The sequence below is a fragment of the Anastrepha ludens genome, chromosome 2, assembly GCF_028408465.1.
Source record: "Anastrepha ludens isolate Willacy chromosome 2, idAnaLude1.1, whole genome shotgun sequence".
NCBI classification, from domain to species: domain Eukaryota; kingdom Metazoa; phylum Arthropoda; class Insecta; order Diptera; family Tephritidae; genus Anastrepha; species Anastrepha ludens.
The window spans coordinates 153,376,084-153,397,530 of NC_071498.1; the positions used below are offsets into that span (position 1 = coordinate 153,376,084).

Below are 21,447 nucleotides of genomic sequence, written 5' to 3' on the forward strand. Positions count from 1 at the left end.
GCAGGCATAAATTTCAATGCAAAGAATACCTTATGGGGATCCAGAATAACAAACACGAAAGGAAAAAATCTTTATGATGCAATAATAGAAAATAAAAGTAACTGTTTAAGCTCTGGAAGACCAACTTATTGGCCAACTGATATACGGAAGCGACCTGATTTAATTGACTTTTACATTACGAAAAATATAAAAAGTGAGCAACTGGAAATAACTCCAAGCTTTGACCTCTCATCTGACCATTCTCCAATATTATTAAGCTATGAAACTAGTCCTATCCTAAACTACAAGACACATAAGTTTTACAATAATTATACGAACTGGGACTATTTTCGTTAAATTATGGAGCAAGGTCTTAAAGTCCCCTTAAAGAGCGAAAGAAATTGACTCCGCAATCGCATACTTCAATGACAGTATAGTGTATGCAACAACAACTTCTACACTAATAATTAAGGTGAGTAACAACAAATACAAATTACCCCATACAATCTTGGAAATAATCAGAGAAAAACGAAAACTAAGGCAACAATAGCAATCTACACGTTCACCAGATATTAAATAAAGGCTGAATATAGCAACAAAAGAAATTAACCCTAGAAGGGTACTGTGAGTAAAATTTACTCACATAAGGAATAGATTTGTTCGTAAATCTGCAGGTTGGCCACACTGAAAGTCAAGCCGTTAGCAGTGCTTGGCCAACTCTGTCATTAGTCGGCTCCCGCAAGCATTTAATGGTGTTGTTTGATTTATCGCGCTTGTGGACAATTTAAAAAAAAGTTAGTGAGTAAAATTTACTCATCGGTACCCTTTACGTACTAAATTGTGTGAGTCAAATTTATTTATCAGTAACTTACTACGTGTCTAAAAATATATTTTGTGCTGAATTATGACAATTATGTTTATGTTTTGTATTATGTTACCGTAAAGAAAACAACAGAGCATACAAATGGCAGGTCGCGGGCTATCAGAACAAAATATTTTGGATGCAATACTTGAACTAGAATCTGAGGAAGAAGACAATTTGGAGTTGGAGCTTTGTAACTTTGATGAGGATTCTTGAATTCCAGAACCGGAAGAATTAAATGATGTCGAAGAAAATTTGATACACGGAATCATAAATGCAGAAGAAGCTGAAAATGAAGAAAGGGAGGAAACACCTGGAAGCAGCAAACGTAAAAACAGAAACTTATTGAGGGGAGAAGAAATGAAAGATCAGCTGCCCAAGAAATTCGTGAAACAGAAGAGGTAATTACAATTATTACACCTGGTACCAACAATCTGATCGGAAAAGATGGAAATTTTATTTGGAGTAAGGAACCTGTTGCTGCGCTAGGTCAAAAAACTCCCTCAAAAAATATTGTTCACATTCGCCCTGGCCCAACAGCAAATGCAAAAAATGCGTTGAGTCCTGCCAGCTGCTTCAAACTGTTTTTTACCGCAGACATATTGGAAGAGATTTTGGTTTATACAAATAAAGAAATAAACATTCAAAGGGACGATAAATCTCACGCGGTTTTGTCAAATTTGGAAATGGACGAACTTGAAGCATTTCTTGGTTTGTTAGTCTTGTCCGCTGCTCTCAAAGATAATCAGTTGGCAACACATATGATGTTTGACACTACCTACTGTGGGGAAAGGTACAAGGCAACCAAGCCTGAGAGAAGGTTAAAATTTATCCTAAATTGTCTAAGGTTCGATGAGAAAGAAACAAGAACTGCTAGAAGAGAACAAACTTGGGACAAACTTCTAAACAATTGCAGAGTGAACTATAAGGATGGAATCTATATAACCATTGATGAGCAACTAGTTGGATTTAGAGGCAAATGTCCATTTAGGATGTATATTCCCTCTAAACCCAACAAGGAGTTAACGGAAGGATTTCAAAGTAAAAGAATATTGTAGGCGCAAGCCAAGAGGCCCATAGTGCCGGAGAAGACCAAAAGGGGCCAAGAAAGTACTGTAATTTTTCTAGTTATACCAAACGTAGATACACCACCACTTATTGAAATTATGGATTAGCTATTTGCGGTGAACATGCACAAAAAAAGTGCCCTGAATGTGCTTGAAAAACAATTTTTATGTATTCATAATCGTCAAAAATCAATAATAAAGTATTATTTTTGCTTATTTTACATATTATAATAAAAAATTACACTTATATTATATGCTGGCTTTAAATTTTTTTCATTTAAAACTACTATTTCACAAAATAAATCAGATAATAGCGTAAAAATTCTGAAGTGAGTAAAATTTACTCATCGGTACCTATAAGCGCCTACAATTTAACCGTACCCTTCTAGGGTTAAAGATATATTAAAAGTGGACAAGGACGAAAAATTTGAAAAATATATCGCATCACTGGGAGCTACTAGAGCTACAAACTAGGAGTATACACTATGGAAGGCCTATGAACAAATCGACAACGCAGTTATGCACCAACCCCCTCTAAGGCCTAGGACAAATTCAAACTAGAAACCATTTAGAAAATAAATGGGATTTTTTTATTTATGGATTTTTTTCAAAATAATTAGAATTAAATTTATCTGTTCGACTTGCGAACAACTGTAGCATCTACCAGGAAAAAGCCTTAGTCATAGCGATATCGACATCATCGGCTTTAACAAGCGCGCTGTCAGTTCTGCTTTATCCAAACAAACAGTCGGCGTACTCACGTATCGGCATCCACGTCACTGTTGACAGCTATGATTTCGAGGTAGTAAAGGACTTCGTATACTTAGGAACCAGCATTCACACCGATAACAATGTTAGCCTTGAAGTCCAGGGGAAAATCTCTCTTGCCAACAAGTGCTACTTTGGACTAAGTCGGCAATTGGGTAGTAAAGTCCTCTCTCGACGAACAAAACTAACACTCTAGAAGACTCTCATCATGCCTTTCTAACGTATGGCGCTGAAGCGTGGACGATGACAACATCCGATGAAGCGACGCTTGGAGTGTTTGAGAGAAAGATTCTGCGCAAGATTTTTGTAGCTTTGCACGTTGGCAACGGCGAATATCGCAGGCGATGGAACGATGAGCTGTATGAGCTTTACGACGACATAGACATAGCGCAGCGAATAAAAATCCAGCGGCTACGTTGGCTGGATCATGTCGTCCAAATGGATACAAACGCTCCTGCTCTGAAAGTATTCGATGCGGTACCAGCTGGTGGTAGTAGAGGAAGAGGAAGGCCTCCTCTGCGTTGGAAAGATCAGGCGGAGAAGGACTTGGCTTCACTTGGTGTGTCCAATTGGCGCCGGTAAGCACGAGAAACAAACGACGAAAACGTAAGCGGTTATCGCTCCAATTAAGAAGAAGAAGAAAACAGAGGCAATATTGCAATTCCTAAGGTAATTTGCAAATTAAGGATACAAAATAATATTGCCTAGGCGCCTAATAGGTCATGGAGAGAAGAAAATACGTGCGGTACAGCCAGCCTAATTTTTCCGCAAATACATAAGGAAAGGTCAGAGGTCGACCTCTCAAAAGCGAATAACTCGAAGATCGTGGCTTGATCTCAAGTCATTGGCTGTTAGGTACGCTTCTAGACTAGGAGTATTTTCGCATGAATACTGCAGAAGTTGTAGAGACGAGGAAGAAACAGCAGAACACTTCCTCTGCAATTGTCCATCTTTAGCTAGGAGTAGAGCAAGGTTGTTAGGAAAATATCATTTTGACTCTATTTACAGAACTAGAGAGTCTAACTGGTAATGAATAGTAAGATTCCCGTGTTACACAGTGGTACCACAACGGTGGTAGTGAGTTGGCTACTCTAAGCCGAATGCCACAAAAACTTAACCTAACCTATTTTCAAGTTGTCCTCAATTACCGTACGCACCCTGTATATGTAGCGCATAATATTCCATTTTCCAAATGTGACTTATTTTTGAGGTTTTTGTCCTCCTCGTTACATTGTGCGCCGTCGTCGACGTTGTAAATCGGCCGATCGTGTGCTGTGTGGTGAAGTGAGAATATGTGCCCGCAGCATTGATTTCGATCCGTCAGTGATAGAAAACGCACACAAAGCAAGGTCTGTGGAAGCAACTGGTAAAAGATCAACAATAACGTAGTTATAGTAAGAGCCAATAGCAGTACTTTAATATGAATGTAGCAGCTTGTAAATATTTTTCTGTTTCAACAGTTGCATTATTGGCACAATTTATGATAATCGACACATATTAGAGAAAAATATTAAATTGAGTAGCGGTAGCGCGCATGAAATACATACATATATATGTATGTACGTACATACAAATAAAGTTGGTTAGTTGTGCGTTTATTTCAGCGCGTGTTTTTTTGTTTCCAATTGCTACCGTCGATATCGCTGATATCAGGTTTTATTAATTTTACTTTCATTTCCTTGCGGCAGCTGCGCTCGCTAATGGACCCCATCGTATGTGTGCGTGTGTAAACATTTGCAATCTGCCTTGTGTCACTGTTGCTACTGCCTCAGAGTCAGTGAGGCGGTTAGTTGTCTGTTTTTCTTACGTCGTTTGTTTTTAGTCTATTGTTGCTAATGGAACTCTGCTGCTTGATTCCATGCATGCGGCATTGCAAATTGCCAAGATGCAAGTTCATCTAAGCTGACAAGAGCTGATGTTGGCCTCTGTTTTTCCACACTGGGAGTATCACTCGTGATTGCGGTTTGCATCGTTTGTTAATTCATATTAATATACTCGTAATAAGCGTACGTACATAAATACATACATCTGTGTACGAGTATATGCGTTGTATGTATATATTATATGTTAGTGCGAATATATTGCTGCAAAAGTATTTGATATTCACAAATTCATTTTTGTGAGGACTTCAAGCGCAAGAAACTGATTTTATTAATTATTATTAAATTCTTATTAAAAATATTCTTATTAATATTTTAAATTATTCTTATAAAATATATGTACACTCCATTAGGGTGGGTAAATTTTTTTTCGACATCATCGGTTGTAGAATTTTAAGAAAAAACTACACTAGAGCATAGCTCTAAAGTCAATTTTAGGGTCTTTAAATTTTAAAAGGTGCTATCTTTAAATAATATAAAGTTAATACGTGGGTATTCTCACCCATTTTTAAAATGTGGGATAAGGATAAATTGCCAGATGACTGATATCAGGGATTAGTTACTATGCAAAAAAAGGGAGACCCAAGTGAGTGCCGAAAATGTAGGGGTATTACGTTGCCGTCGTATTGATAGTCACACCAGAATCGGAATATATGGATATGTCCTTATCTATATATATATATTAGGGCGGGTCGATTTGTGGGGAGGCAAAAAAATCGCCCATTGCTCTATGAAAATCATATTAAACTTTGCCGAAGGAACCATACCTCTAAAACGAATTCTTATGTCCCCCAATTTGGGTCGAAGTTTTTAGTTTCTTTTCTATAACTCACTTAAATTAATTTTTTCATTTACATATGTTCTGACTAAATACATTTCTTAAGAGAAAAAATAGATATTATTATAAATAAATAAAAATAAAAAAAAAAAATTCCATTTAGTTGAATTTTTCATGTAAAGGCCAAAAATGGTGATATTTTGAAATTGGGGGACATCAGAATTCATTATACAGGTATGGTTCCTTCGGCAAAGTTTCCTATTCTAGAATAGGATTTTCACAGAGCAATGAGCGATTTTTAAATCGACCCGCCCTAATATGTATATACATATATATTATTGGTGCGCACTCCCTTTTTGGGTGTTTGGCCGAGCTCCTCCTCCTATTTGTGGTGTGCGTCTTGATGTTGTTCCACAAATGGAGGGTCCTACAGTTTCAAGCCCGCTCCGAACGGCAGATATTTTTATGAGGAGCTTTTTCATGGCAGAAATACACTGGGAGGTTTGCCATTGCCTGCCGAGGGGCGACCGCTATTAGAAAAAACCTTTTTATTTATTTTAGTTTTCTCTCTCTGAAATCCGAATGGTAGTCACGCACCAACCATTCGGCTAAGGTGGCCTTATCTATACAAGACCGTATTCAAGGAGTTAACAGCGCATACTTTGGCCATATCGAACTTATGAAGCCTTCATTCATATCAAAGGAACAAAAACTCCAGATGTACAAAACTAATATACAATAAGACCGGTTCTCACCTACGGCCGATAAACTTGGGTCCTTAAAGTTAATGACGTGAATTTACTGATGCGAAAAATTCTTAGTAGAATATTCGGCCCAATACGATTAGAAAACGGTAAATACCGTAGGAGGAGCTCAGTGTTTTAATCGAGGGAGGAAATGTAACGCGGTTTATAAAGTCCCAAAGATTACGATGGTATGGGCACGTTTTAAAAATGAGCAGGGAAAGAACGAGCAACAAATTATTTGAAGCAAACCCTGAAGGAGCAAGAAGGAGAGGTCGGCCAAAGAGACGATGGTTGCAAGACGTAGAAGACGATATACGAAAATAAGTATCGCAAAACATAGAGCGAAAGCGGACTGTAGAGAAGAATGGAGGCGTATTGTAGAGGAGGCAATGGTCTACCGCAGACTGTAATGCCAAAATGATGATCATGATGATATATCCCGACGAAAATTTTTAGAAGAGCACTTCTGGACCGATGCGCAAGCAACAAGCGGGATACCGGTCACACCATTCTTGTATCAAACACATCAACAAGTTAGGAATAATTGTTGAGCAGTCGGCAGAATAGAGACCGGCGTTACACCTCGGTTTCGTCGACTTCAGTACCGCTTTCGACAGCACTTATAGAGGATGCATCTGCGACGTCCTCCTATATCGTCGAGGCATTGCGCCCAAAATCATCCAGTTAATTAAAGCCCAGTACGATACCTACAAATGGAGGGTTAAACATAATGGAAATCTATTGTATACCGTTGACTCTACATCTGGTGTTCGGCAAGGTTGCCTGGTTTCTCTTATGCCATTCATAACCATGCCCGATGATGTGCTTTTAAGATCTGTAGACGGATGCCGCAGAGGCATACAATGGAACTTCACCTTGAAAACCTAAATTACGTCAATAACATCTGCCTATTGTCAACAAAGCATTCCGACATGCATAAGAAACTCAACGTTTTGGTGGAAGAATCAAAGAACGTCGGGCTGAAAATTAATAGGGGAAAAAACTAAATCGCTTAAAGTAAATATCACGGATCCAAGCAGTAGCTTTAGCATTATGAATTCCAGCATTCAAAATGTCAATAGCCTCAACTATAGGGTGAGCCATATAGCGTTTGCTTTTTGAACCACCTATTTTTTGAGAATGGTAACACAAATGTCATGTCAAATGTGTTCATAATTTACTTAAAGGTTTGACATTTATGAAATGGGACGCTATATGCTTGAACAAAATTGGGAAATATTGAAAACCTAGTTCCAAAGTGATGAGTCCTCTTCTTCTTCCGCGGTTACAGTAAATGGCGAGCATTACCGTGACATGCTCACCGAGTTTTTGTTTCCAAAAATTGAAGAGGATGACATGGACGACATTTGGTTTCCACAGGCGCAACTTGTCACACCGCCGAAGTTACACTCGTACTTTTGGCTACCGTTTTTGAATTCCGATATCAATTGGCCGCTCCGGAGCTGTGATTTAAGCCCGTTGGATTATTTTTTGTGGGGAGCCGTTAAGGACAAATGCTATGCGAGCCATCCAGAGACGATTGATGCTTTTAAACACAAAATCGAAGTTGCCATTCATGAAATTGGAGTCCAAACAATCGAAAATGTGCTTAAAAATTGGGTTGATTGAATGGCCTACTGTAAAGCCAGTCGTGGCAGCCAGTTGAACGATATTATTTTTCATTTATAAATGACAATGTTCAATCTTCAAAATAAAAAAAAAGTTTGAAAAAATATTGATTAGTTTTTTTTATAGCCGATTCAAAAAGCAAATTTTACATGGCCCACCCTATACCTAATATAGAAATGGGAGGAGAAAAACGAGCTGCTTTTTAAGGTCGGGAACAAAAAGAAGTCATTAGATGCCAAATCAGGTTTGTAAGGTAGATGAGCCATTAATTTGATCTTTAGAGTACTCAAAACTCTTCTGTGTGAGCCGATACACATGAGCTCGCATAGTTTTGATGAAGGATGATTCGTCTTCAGCGGTTGGTTCTCCTTAATACATATATTTATGTACAAGTATGTGGACAAAATTAGAATATACTTATGTTTTGTGACAAGCTCGAATAGAAAACTATCGAACTTTCTTTTAAAACTTGGAAGAAAAGACGTTCGGTTGATGGTCGATATTATTGCAGGACTCAACACATGGGGTCAGCATATGAATCATTGAGGACCCGATTTTCCTCTCTGTCTCTGTCTTTCTGTTACTTCTCTCCTTGACTAACTACCGCCTTACTTTGCAGAGCTTTGAATACAATGGACCTTTTAGCCTGAGTGTTTTAGGAGTTACCAATCTCTCCCGGCTTCTTGGTTCTCTTTTCTCAAATTTCAATTTCAATAATATCCTTGAGCACAAGTGCCCGTCTAAAAAGGTGTTATTTCTGCCGTAACCCATTCAAGAGTGTTACTTTGATCAGCCGCGGCTACCCTATTAAAAGCAATGGCTTCTATTCATTTACTTTTTCAAATGATGGTATTCGCGTAGTAGTGTGAATGAATTTGTGCTTCTACTACTCCTGCTACTCTTTCAATAAAATTACTCCCTTTCCATTCTGTTCATTTGAGCTTAAATTTGCTCACATTTGTGCAGCACGCATCGGTGGCTGCATTCGATATATGCCAAATTGATGCTGTTCAACGTGGCGTTGTGCATTTATGATTTTGTGATGAAGGCGCTCACATAGCCGAAGCCATTAATACGAGTACACTCGTATGTTCGCCGCATTACTCACTGACCCAGTTTGGAGTAGTGAAGTGGCAATTGAATGCAACGGACGCAATGCTTTCTGCATACCTCTATTCCACACTTTTCCTGCGATTGCTGGTGTTGTTGTAGTTAGAGAATTAAATACAATAAACAATGCGAGTGTTCAACACGCAGCGCTAACGACCAATTGCAAATAGCCGAAGGCATCTACTGGCTGCTCTTATGATACCGATTCCGGATTGCTCACAGTAATCACACGGCGAATGGTACTCGCATCAGCATTGTTGGCTACGTTTTGTGATAAAAGGAGTCACTCAACATGGAGGCTTGGCATTTGATCGCCGCGCATTCGCCAGCCAGGAGGCCACGTTTAAGTTCGCAAAGCAAAAATAAAAATCCATATAACGCGCGGTTTATCGTGAATTCTCAAAGTGAGTGTGGAGGTGTTGTGTATTTGCGTGTGTTGATAATAGCAGCTGACTTGGATGTTTCTGTGCGTGCACTGTTAAGAATGCGCATTTTTGCCGAAATTATTGTCGCATTTCTAGTGCTAGTGAATGCCCGCTGGCTCAGTGCAAGTATAAGCAGTGAAATAGTGTCCGAAAATACATCCCGAAGTGATGTAAACAGTTTGAGTTCACCTACAGTGGATACCTTCGTTAACGGTATTCCACATGGCACGGAAGATGTTTACACTCTTAAAACTAAATCGTCAGCTTCTGCTGATGGAATTGGCGCCAGTGGACAGCACAATTTAATCACCCACAGTGATGAGTATGTGGCGCGCAATCAGCGCCGTTGTTTTGAGAAACGCAGTTTGGTGTCCTGCATCAAATACAAAGCTTCGAAAATCATTTGGATGTTGGCGACAAATAGCCTTGGTTATTTTCCCAATGAGTATAGCCGCGAATTGGTGGATGACCAGCGTCGCATACGCATCATACAGCTGGGTGAACCGGCAGATATTGCGGTTTTCATCGATGCCAGAGGTCTACAAGGTATGCAAAAGTGTCTACCCCCAACACTGAGTTGTGAGTAGTGTTCAAATATAACCGGCCAGTCATGGTATATCTAAGGTTAAGTGGTGAGGAGGAGTTGAGGAATAATTAGTACGAAATATTTTTTATTATTTGCACGGTTTCCACTTGAAAATAATAATACGGGCCCAAAATAGATTAAAAAGGTGCGTTTCGGTGAAAGAGGAACCAAAAATGTGTAACCTTGTAAATTATGTACATCCATAAATATGTATAAAAAAAGAAATAATTTTTATTTCAAGTCTTTAGATTTACAAAGTCTTGTTTTAAACTATAATAAATTTGATTTTTCACAACGTTTAAATAACATGTCTTTGGGAGGCCAAACATCCTCTTCAAACATAACTGCTTGCTAAACAACTGTCTTACTTTTTGTTTTAAGATATTTTCTTGACAAAAAAAAGCAGATCTCGAAACAAAAATAGTCTAACATAAATAGAAAATAAAATAAAAAATAAAGGGTTTTCCAATAACAGGCGTTATTTTGAATAGCCCGCTATTTCGGTAGATACCACTTTTGAAGCTGCCATTTTTGATATTTGACAAGTAGAAACTACACCATTAATAAAAATGGAACGGTACAAGCTTAAACAACGTACTGAAATTATTAAAGTTCACTATAAAAATGGTTAAAATTTGGCATAAACCGCACCAAACAGTCACACGTTGGGGATAGAGAGGCTTTTCAACAATAACTATTGGATTTTCTGCGCCCCATATCCGACAATTTTGCTTGTTGACGAACCCACCGAGGTGGAAATGGGCCTCATCACTCAAGATGATTTTTCGATGGAATTCCGGATCATTTTCATGCATTTTAACGACCCAATCAGCAAAGACACGACGTTGTTGATGATCACCCGGCGTGAGTTGTTGTGTTAACTAGACTTTATAAGCCTTAAGAGCCAAATCTTTGTGCAAAGTACGGTGTAATGACGTTTGTGGAATACCTTATTCCAAAGAACGACGAGGAAGGAACAAACCTGGGTTTTCTTCAACCCTTTCGGCTACAACAGCAATACTTTCGGCTGTTCTTGAGCGACGTGCACGGGTTTTGTTCTTCACATCACTAACTTAACTTGTCCCAACTGCTCGAATTTTTTCACCAATTTCTGTATTGCGGTCTGACAAGGTGCTTCACGATTACCCGTCTCATGGCGAAATTTTCACCATTTTTATAGTGAATTTTAATAATGTGAATGCGTTTGTTGGGGAATAAAACTCCACATATACTTTTATATTAAAACGAACACGCTTTATTTCCTATGAAAATACAAGACTGCTAAGATAAAACTTATAACTTATAAAGGAACTCTATTTTCTGTTATCTTGTATAGGGTGGGCCATTTAAAATTTACTTTTTGAATCGGCTATAAAAAAAAAACTAGTCAATATTTTTCAAACTTTTTTTTTATTTTGAAGATTGAACATTGTCATTTATGAATGAAAAATAATATCGTTCAAATGACTGACGCGACCGGTATACATTAGGCCATTTGATCAACCTAATTTTTAAGCACATTTTCGATTGTTTGGGCTCCAATTTCATGAATGGCAACTTCGATTTCGTGTTTTAAAGCATCAATCGTCTCTGGATGGTTCGCATAGCATTTGTCCTTAACGGCTTCCCACAAAAAATAGTCCAACGGGCTTAAATCACAGCTCCGCGGCGGCCAATTGGTACCTTTGGCAGTGTGACAAGTTTCACCGTCCTGTTGAAACCAAATGCCGTCCATGCCATCCTCTTCGATTTTTGTAAACAAAAACTCGTTGAGCATGTCCCGGTAACGCTCGCCATTTACTGTAACCGCGGAAGAAGAAGAAGACTCATCATTTGGAAATAGGTTTCCAATATTTCCCAATTTTGATCAAGCGTATAGCGTCGTAAATGTCAAACGTTTAAGTAAATTATGAACACATTTGACATGTCATTTGTGTTACCATTCTCAAAAAAATAGGTTGTTCAAAAAGCAAACGCTATATGGCCCACCCTGTAGTTGCAATAACGCTTCTAGAATAATCTCTTTCGTAGAATGAATAACGACGTTGAATTAAATTGAATAGTAAATAAAAATGAATAATGAAATCAGTGTGGCCAAACCGATAGCTATAGGTGTTTATTGGCGTTTAGGAACAAAATGGGTGGTGACCCAATAATCTAGAGCTCTTCATCTTTCATAACTCCTTTACCTATTTGTTGTCTTTTTTCGGCTACTGCATAGTGTAGTTATTAATCCATATGTATGGGCTTCATGCTATGGAAGGAGAAGCTCGAGCTTTACACAAACGTACAGTGATATTGTTATTCAAATTCACATTTGTTGAGACAAGTTTTTCTCTTTGGATTTATATACTTTTTAGTGTCTTTAAACTATTTAGCTCTACATCCATATTTCACTTTTATACCTGCTGCCACTTCTATAATCCGCTGCAGAAGTTCTGATAGTTGGGAAGGAATATTAATTTTTGCGTCTTTTTACAGAACTACCAGCATTGAATTAAAATATAGGTATTCGCAACGAAACAATTATTAGTTTTTTTTTGTAATTTTTGAAAAAGTTTTTTCTGATAGTGTTTGCCCCTCGACAGGCAATGGCACACCTCCGAGTGTATTTCTGCCATGAAAAAAAAGCTCCTCATAAAAACCCGCTCGGAGTTGGCTTGAAACTGTAGGTCGCTCTATTTGTGAGCTCGGCCAAACACCTAACAGAAGTGTACGCGCCAATTATTTATTTAATACAATTTTGGCGATTTAGACATAAACCACAATTTTCAAAAATTTCGCCGTTAGCAGAAATTCATAGTAGAGAAGATTCAATGAATTCACTCAACGAATTTCGCATTTACGGTCGTTGTTATTCGAGCTCAGTGAAACAATTTTCCATCAAGGCTACTATGGATTCAATGTTAGGGCCAACAGGGAACTCGCCAACACTTTCCTTCCAAGAAGAATGTAAACTTGCATGCGCAGCGCAAATTGATTTGTTTTCTTATAATTGTAAGCTTTCATTTTTACAGCGTTTGCCAAAAGACCAAACTACTTTGCGGGTGTTCATACGGATATCTGATTATTTCTTATACCCAAATGAATTGAAAATCACTTTCCTAGCCATATTTGACTACACCTTAAACATATATTTCTTTACTTTTTCTTATTGCAAATATATTTCCACTACCAATTACTTCCATATTTCAGGTGACAGTGAATTTGTGAGCATATTTAAGTTTCTCAAACGAGCAGCGGAAACCTTTGGCCGAAATCATGGCTTACAAGTCAAACTATCCAGTGATACAGGCGCGCGCATCGTCGATGCCGATGTTGGTTGGTATTTTGTAAATTCAATTATTTTATAATAAATGCGCTTACCCATTTTTATCTTATTTCGTATAGATGGGCGTTCGCGTCATGAAAGAAAACGCCGCAAATGGCTCATTATACTGCCATTGATCATCCTATTGAAGATCGCCCACCTTAAGATGACCGTTGTAACATTGTTGCTGGGCGTACTTGGCCTGAATGTGTTGTTGGTGGGCGGTATCGGCTGGCTCATACATTATTTGAAATTCAAGACTTTGTGTAAAATACATCCACATTTAGTGCAATCGCATTCGCATGTCTACGACTCCGATCCGGCTGGTAAGTGGAGGGTCCGCTGTAGCTGAGTATTGGCATTTGAGTAATTGTGTTGTTGTATTCATATAAGAAGAATATATGTAGGAGTTCCAGTTATTATTCACTTATTTATTCCTATTTCTATTTTTATTCTTATTTTTACTTTCATATATACGGTTTACTCTGATGACGCACACGGACAGATTATTCCACATTCATTGGCAGTAGCTTTCCTAACTCCTATTATAGCGGCGTTGGTGGCGGTGGTCATGAAGTTAACTCAAAAGATTGGGCCACAAGCAAGGCATACCATGGCAGAAATTATTTGGATACAATAAGTAAGCGACTGAAATAGCTGAGACTGTTGCCTTGGCGGTATTTGCTGAGTATTTGGCGAACATTTTATGTGCGTTACTATCGTTTTTACGCAGAAGTGTTCGGAAATCTGGGTTAGACAAGTGAGATTAGCGAATTTGTTATGTATTCCATATAAAGTAAAACTATAGTCAGATCTTGGTGATGCTATTTTAACGATTTTATTTATTTATTTATTTACTCAAGGTTCATTTTTTATATTTATATGCACTTAGGCCCCTTTAGACTAAGTAGTGAATACTATTGCATAAGCTCAGAGAGAATTTAATCTAAAAAAAATTTTCTTAAAAATTTACAAAAAAATGTCACAAAAAAGCATAAAAGTATAAAATCAGAAAATTTAGTCCAATAAAAGTAGGCTTTCTAATGAATGATATTTTTTTGATTAAACTTTAAAAAACTTTTCATAAAAAAAGTATAAAATCAGAGAAAATTTTGTTCAATAAAATTTGCCTTTCACTTGGCTTATTTGATAAAAATATGAACAATTTTCATAAAAAAAATGTTCTTAAAAATTTACAAAAAAATGTCATAAAAAAGTATAAAACAGAAAATTTAGTCCAATAATGGTACGCTTTCAAATGAACGATAAGTTTTTAAAATATATAATACTTGATTAAAATATAAAAAAAATTCATAAAAAGAGTAAAATAAATAGTCAAATAAAAGTTGGCTTTCTGTTGGCTTATTTGATAAAAATAAATTTTTAATATTTTAAGTCATCTTTTTAAAAATTATTCGATACCTTTTTTAGAATTCAATAAAAAAACACTTGTTAATACTCTTGAAAGATTTTCATACAAAAATTTTTAAATTCAATTATTTAAAGTCATCTTTTTAAAAAGTGTTCGGTAGCATTTTTCAATTAAAAACTGTCTTTAAAGATTAAACATTATTAAGGTTTGCTAATTCGAAAGAAACATTTTTATTAGTAAATTGTGTTGGCATTTTATGTTTTATCCTAAAATTTAAGTTTTTAAATATTTTTTAAATTTAAATTTTTAAACAGTTTTTTACCTCGTTTGTGTAAATTAGGAATGTTTGCTTTCTGAAATTTTTTTGCATATTCTTTTTATTTGACGAAAAAGGTATAGATATATAAGAGTATGTACATATCGGATGTTTTTTTAGCAGCATGAGAATTATCTACATCGATAACTATGGTTTGACAGCTGAGAATGGCAAACTGTGTTGACATTTCTCTCCAGTAAGTTTTGGCAAGTCATCATGCGGTCATAAATGTCACGAAATTATCTATATTACCATTAAATTAATGAAAAAAAAAATCGTACCAACAATATTTCTCTTTCGTTTTAACATTTTAAGAGCCCATGTTCTTAAAAAACACTTGGTGCAACCCTAGTTAAGTGTTTAGTCCAGCTTCGAGTTTCATGTCGACTCCGACAGGTAGTTGGTTTTTATTACAGTGATAAAAATTCAGAAGGTGTGGCTAATATAAAACCGTTAACCGGCTCTAGGCAAGTTTGAAAGAATCAGCTGATTGGCTGCCGTTACCGGGGCCATCCCAGCGGTTTGTTTACGAAAAACTGAAATTGTGTGGGTGATATATGAAAAATATAATCATAGTCTTCACTTATGTTGCCTCGTTGCCGTCTGAGCACCGACGGATTGGACGGCTGTGTGAATACGTGTGAAAAGAGCGGGTAGAATTCTGCTGCCGAATCCCCGCTGACATGACCAACTAGACTACCAGATTCATGCCTGGGTTTTTATGAGAAGCTTTTTTCATGATAGAAACACACTCAGAGGCAAAGTGAAAAGAATTCAGATGGTGTGGCTAACATCAGACTGTTAACCGGCTCTCAGCGAATTTGAAGGAAACAGCTGATTTGCTGACGTGAATTAAGATGCGACGGCGGTTTGATTACGATAAAACGGCGATTATGCTGTTGATATAATAAAAAATAAATGCAGCCGTTACCTATTTTAGTTCGTCACCGTCCGAACAATAACGAGCTTCCAATCGAAAGTGGGCAAGAGTGGTGTGAAATGAGTGTACATAATTCTACTTATGAAGCGCTAGAAGAAGTTGCTCACAAATTTTTGTTTTTCAAGTTAGTTAATGGTCCAAGTTGGTAAATCTCATGGTGAAAAGAATTGATTTATCATCCTTCCTATAGTAAGGGCAGCTTCAAGCTTCGAGTTTCATGTCAGCTCCTAATGGTAGTTCGGTTTTATAAGAAGCTTTTTGCTTGGCAGAAATTCACTCAGAGGTTACTCCTTGCATGCTGAGAGACGGTCGCTACTAGAAAAAATCTATCATTTGATGCTTCCTGCCGACAAATTCACTAGACCATGGCGGCCGAAACAAAAAAAAACGTTCACATCATCCACGCTAAATAATTTGGTATTATAAATGGTAGTACTGCAGAAATAACCACTAATTTACCTAACATATCTTTGGTACTACGTTTGTGCTACACGTAACACAATATTCACCGGCAATTTTACACAGAAACTATGTCTCGTCCTTGGCTATCATTTCACTATTGAATCTATGGGTAAAATATTCTAAATTTCAATCAATTTTTATCTTAGTGATTAATACCAAGAATTTTATTTATTGGAGTAGAATCGACTAAGCTTCATCATCAAAGCTTTTGTAATATTATATATCGCCTTGAAGTTCATTAACTGAAAAGGACAATGCAAATGCAGTTTACTCGACATCTGTCCAAAACCTAAAACAGAAATTCTGCTCCTTCTTTTATTTTTTCCTGCCTTCTTCTTTTTCATGCTTGGCTAATACCCAAATGTGATATTCGAGCAGTGAGATCATGAAAAACTCTTCGAAGTAGCATATTTCGTTAGTCATTGAAGGATAAATCCTACACGTTCCAACCCAGATATTGTTATCGGAATATTTTTCTAATTGACACTTACCTACTGGAAGAGCAGTTGTATCGCTACATGCCAACAAGTTTTTATCATTCTTGTGATTAGACAGATTTCATTGAGGTTTGCACTTCGATTTCATGGTCTTTTGTGCCATTCTTGTAATGGACACGCAAGTTAAACTCTACATTCTATACTGCTGAGTTATAATGGTTTTTATGGCTACCAGACTAAGGACTATGGCTAGAAATTACAATTGGAAAGATGCTCATACTATTATGTAGGTATAATGTGAAGCCACTAAGCCAACTTTGAGTTCAGACTTCATGAACTGCTAAAAAGTATTTTGCAGGCGCACTTAGCGCCTTTACTTACTTTTACTTAGAGTTTTTTTGTGGAAGACCTCAAGCTGAGCCGCCTATCGGGTGTTACTTCAACCCATAATAAAGTTTATCAAAAAATAACAAAAAATATCTTTATTTCCTTTCCTAAAAGTCAGTCGCATGTGTAAATAAAAATAGAAATTCGATGAATTTTGAAGAAAATAATAATTGCCCAGAAGGTTGATAAAAAAAGTTTTGATATCAAAAAGTGGAATTGTTGGATTAAATTTACTTAGGTGGTTAAGTTAACTTTTTTTGATTTAAGATGTTTTCGTTGACCACCGATTTTATCACCGGGGCGTTTGTTTTCATTGTAGTTATTAAAATAAAAATCTAGCATAAGTTTTTTATCTCAATATTTTGAGTAGCGAATTGCATTGTAATAATAAATAAATTTTTATAATTTATGTTTTTCTCAACTATTTTTGTAACTAAAGAAAATATATTTTACTGTATTATAAATAGTAGAAGCTAATAAATAAACATAATTCACCAAATGGAGTTTTTTAATGAATTAGAATATGACCAGGGCAAATGGCGTGAATATATAACACTAGACAGTCAATCATCCTATTGCTATATAACTATTATATTTAGAAATATGGCCAGAATATAGCAACCGTCATGTATTCCGGTTACTCAAGCGATCAAGTCATTCCCAACGGTTGCCTTGAACGTGATCTGTAATATGCCAACCATAGATCTGTTCATCGAAGAAACTACAATACTTCTTAGGTTGCCCGGAGGATAAGGGAACTAAGGCTATGGAAATGTTAAACATATTTTTTTGAAAGGTTGGAATTTGTTTGAATTGAATATTATGTTTAGGAATTTATGAGACTTTGAACTCAAATTTATGATATCTATCGAAATTTAGTGACGCCATTTTACCGCTTAGAAAGCTTTGTAGATTTTCTAAAGAAGTATCATTGAGGTGGATCCCCTCAGTTTTGTCGGTCTCAACATTGCCATAATCAACTATGCTGTAAGTATTTCGTGCTGCCAATAGAAACCGTTAAGCCATTTAGAAAAAAAGTAATTTATGAATTCATTCACCTAATAAATATCTTTGTAGCCTATATTTGAATTCCATAGAGCCAGGATTGCCATACAGACCGCCTTTGGCACACATCGCCCCGAAAAAAGAAGGCAGTAATTCTCCTCCTTTTTGCTCATTCGCATTCCTCTTTGAAAATGTAACAATGAATTTCGTTCAATGCATTCAATTGCTTATACGAGGGCGGTTCAATAAGTACCCGTGATTGATGATAGAGGGCGTTCCGGAGTATCGTGTGCTGCCATCTATCAAACGACGTAAAAGAAATTTCAGACTGATTGATAGGTGAGTTTGGATTTGGTAGCTGTTCGGGTAAGACGTGTTTTGTGACTCTCGCTAAGATGGAAGAGCAGTATCGTTCGGTAATTCGCTTTTTCTTTTTGGATGGGAAGAAATGCGGGGAGATGAAAGCAAAGTTGGATGCTTTCTAAGGAAACGCTTCGCCATCTATGACCACAGTTAGATATTGGTTGAACGAATTTAAACGTGGGCGAACAGCCGAGTTTTGATGAGGAGCGACTAGGACGCCCGAAAGACGTGGTTATCGAGGAAATCATTTACAAAGTCCACGATATGATTCTCGCTGAACGACGAACCAAAGTGCGCGAAGTAACAGAGGACATAGGTATGTCGCCTGGAACGGCTATTAATATTTTACATGATAAGTTGGCGATGAAAAAATTGTCGGCCCGATAGGTGCCCCGATTGCTCATGGTGGACACTGTGGGCAATAAGCGGATGCAGCAGTTAACTTTGAAGCAGTATTTGGAGCAATTTAAGCGAGTTCCGAAGGAATTTTTGCGTCGAGCTGTCATCGTTAAAGAAACCTGAATTCATCATTGTACACCAGAAACTAAGCAACAATCAAAACAATGGGTTTCTCCCGATGAATCTGCTCTAAAGAGGGCGAAAGAAGTCCCATCGGCAGGAAAGGTCATTGGGACGATTTTTTGGGATGCGAGAGGCGTCATTCTTATGGATTTTTTAGAAGAACGATCACTGGACAACACTACAATCAGTAATTGGACACGGCCGCATTTGGCGAAAAAGAAGGTACTGTTTCACCGCGATAACGCACCAGTACATTCATCCGAGGTTGTCGCTGCTAAACTGCATGAATTGCTGCGGCACCACCCGTATTCACCAGACCTGGCTCCCTGCGACTTTTTCTTGTTCCCTTACATGAAGAAATGACTCGCGGGAAAATTTTTCGTTCAACGAAGAAGTCATCGCGGAGGCAGAGGCGTATTTCAGAGAGTTCGACAAATCATTTTTTTTGGGAGGGTTGAAAAAATGGCCGAAGCGTTAGAAGTGTATCTTTCTAAAAGGGGACTATGTTGAAAAATAAAAAAGAAAAAATTCAAAAAATGGTGTCTTCTTTTCTAGCACGGCCACTTTTTGAACCCCCTCGTAATTTCGTTCAATTGGTCCAATCCCATCTCACAGGGTTTTGCAGCAACAGTTTGAAATTTAGAAAACTTGGTATAGACATCATCGAACCAATCGTTCACCGCATCAATAAACTCTACCATTTGCATGGGCTGATACATGCCGAGCCTCAACGTATAACACCTTCGGATTGTACTTGCTGTGATGTGCGAAAACATCTACGTGATATACGGTTAATGCTGAAAACAGTGAACGACGTAAACGCAGTCCCCTGTCAGCTGTTACAATCAAACTAATGAGAACCCCATGTAAATGAAAAATGCCTTTCTTCCATATCGTAGTACGGTAGATTTTTTTCTCGATATTTGAAAAATTCCGTAAAACCCTGTCAGCTGAGTCATTTACAAAATAAACTTCGAAAAATTATAATTTTTATTAAAATAACTTAAAAACACTGTTGAATAATGTTAATTATAGATAAATGAACTATTTGCATTGGTTGGTTTTTGGCTTTGGTTTATTAAACATTGAAAAATTGTAACCCATAACTCGGATGTGTGAAAAAGTGTGTTAACAAAAATATCAATGGCAACATTGTGTAGATACAACCAAACACATACACACACAAACCGATGTATTGTGTTAGTATGTAATTAAAAGAACGCAGTTGTTCTCACGGGATGAGTTTTTGTTAGGGGCTGCGGTAAGGGACTGCGTACGTCGTTCACTGTTTTCAGCACAAATGTAGCTCCGTTAGTTTGTGCGTTATTCGAGTATCGGGCACTGACGTATACCCAAGTATCTGAGCGATAGATTTTGCCCTAAAGAGCGCACCTTTGTATAAGTAGCCGAGATCAATTTTTCTTTTTATTTCGTCTTTTGGGACATAACAACTTATGGCCACGCTTTGTGGCACAAAACACAGCTTGGTTTGGGTATATTTACTCTATTAAAAGATTTAAACCAAAAAATAATAGTTATCAAAAACGCATATAGGCATTTTTAATAAAATCTTCCCCGAAAATTGTAAAGATAAATGTTGTGCTTCGTAGGTTTTCCTTTATTGTAGATGCGATAGTCAAAACAAAGTAGAAAAAATTATTGACCGCTAACTTTTTTGGCAAAAGTTTTTGTTTCTAAGCTTTTGAGTACTTTTTCGTTACAATTCGCGCAGGAATAAAAAATAGTTTTTGCAAGAAGGCATCACGTATTTACTAACCATCGGTAGACACACCCTACAAAATGTTTGATGGGTTGTGGTTTGCTTATTTCTAATATTTGGAAATATATATATGAGCACACACACACTATTTCAGATGAAGTAATTTTACACATGTATACAAAAATCACTGTAAAAAAAGAGGAAAGCTTGATAAATTAAGGCCGGCAGGCCAATTAGATGTCCTAAATTCAGTAGTTTTCGCGAAGCGTTGTAGGATGAGAAAAAAAACAATTAGCCAAATGAAGTTTTGGGGATAGTTTAATATATATTTGAACTAAAAAAAAAAAATTTGTACAATCTCCAACAATATATTGTAAGCCGAGTTATCAATAGATTCCCAGAGCGCCTGTATCGAACTTCTGTACAAGATACAACTTGCAATTTTCATCTGAAAACAAAAAAAAAAGATTATTAATTTTGATGTAATTATCTTCTATGTGAACTAGAAAACATCCAAACACTTTTTTAAGCGACTTTTTTACCCAGTTGAAGAGTTTTTTTTTTCCCTTGAAAAACCACTTTTTTTTCTACCTTCCCCAAAAATTCGAATTTTACGTGTTTCTCCCAATTTTCTTAGTTCACATCGAAGATAATTACATCAAAATTAATAACACTAGTCTACAAGGAAAAGTATCCGAAATAATTTAAACTAATATCTGCTTCTCTGTCCATGCAAAATTCGGATTGATAACTAAAATTAATTTATTAGTTTGAGTTTTCGAG

At 36.9% G+C, this 21,447-nt stretch overlaps 1 protein-coding gene across 1 annotated transcript; it reads left to right on the forward strand.

Moving 5' to 3' along the window:
• Positions 1-9,144: 9,144 nt before the first annotated feature.
• LOC128860011 (uncharacterized) lies at positions 9,145-14,016 on the forward strand. The gene is made up of 4 exons (XM_054097224.1): positions 9,145-9,790; positions 13,026-13,151; positions 13,221-13,466; positions 13,646-14,016. The coding sequence occupies exons 1-4, from the start codon at positions 9,304-9,306 to the stop codon at positions 13,795-13,797; spliced, it is 1,011 nt and encodes a 336-aa protein (XP_053953199.1). The 5' UTR covers positions 9,145-9,303; the 3' UTR covers positions 13,798-14,016.
• Positions 14,017-21,447: the final 7,431 nt, after the last annotated feature.

Bases quoted from the DNA above. Each gene is read 5' to 3' on its own strand.
- LOC128860011 (XM_054097224.1), top strand. From the start codon at position 9,304: ATGCGCATTTTTGCCGAAATTATTGTCGCATTTCTAGTGCTAGTGAAT. The intron at 13,152-13,220 runs GTTGGTATTTTG...TATTTCGTATAG, and splicing joins CATCGTCGATGCCGATGTTG to ATGGGCGTTCGCGTCATGAA. The intron at 13,467-13,645 runs GTAAGTGGAGGG...GCACACGGACAG, and splicing joins CTACGACTCCGATCCGGCTG to ATTATTCCACATTCATTGGC.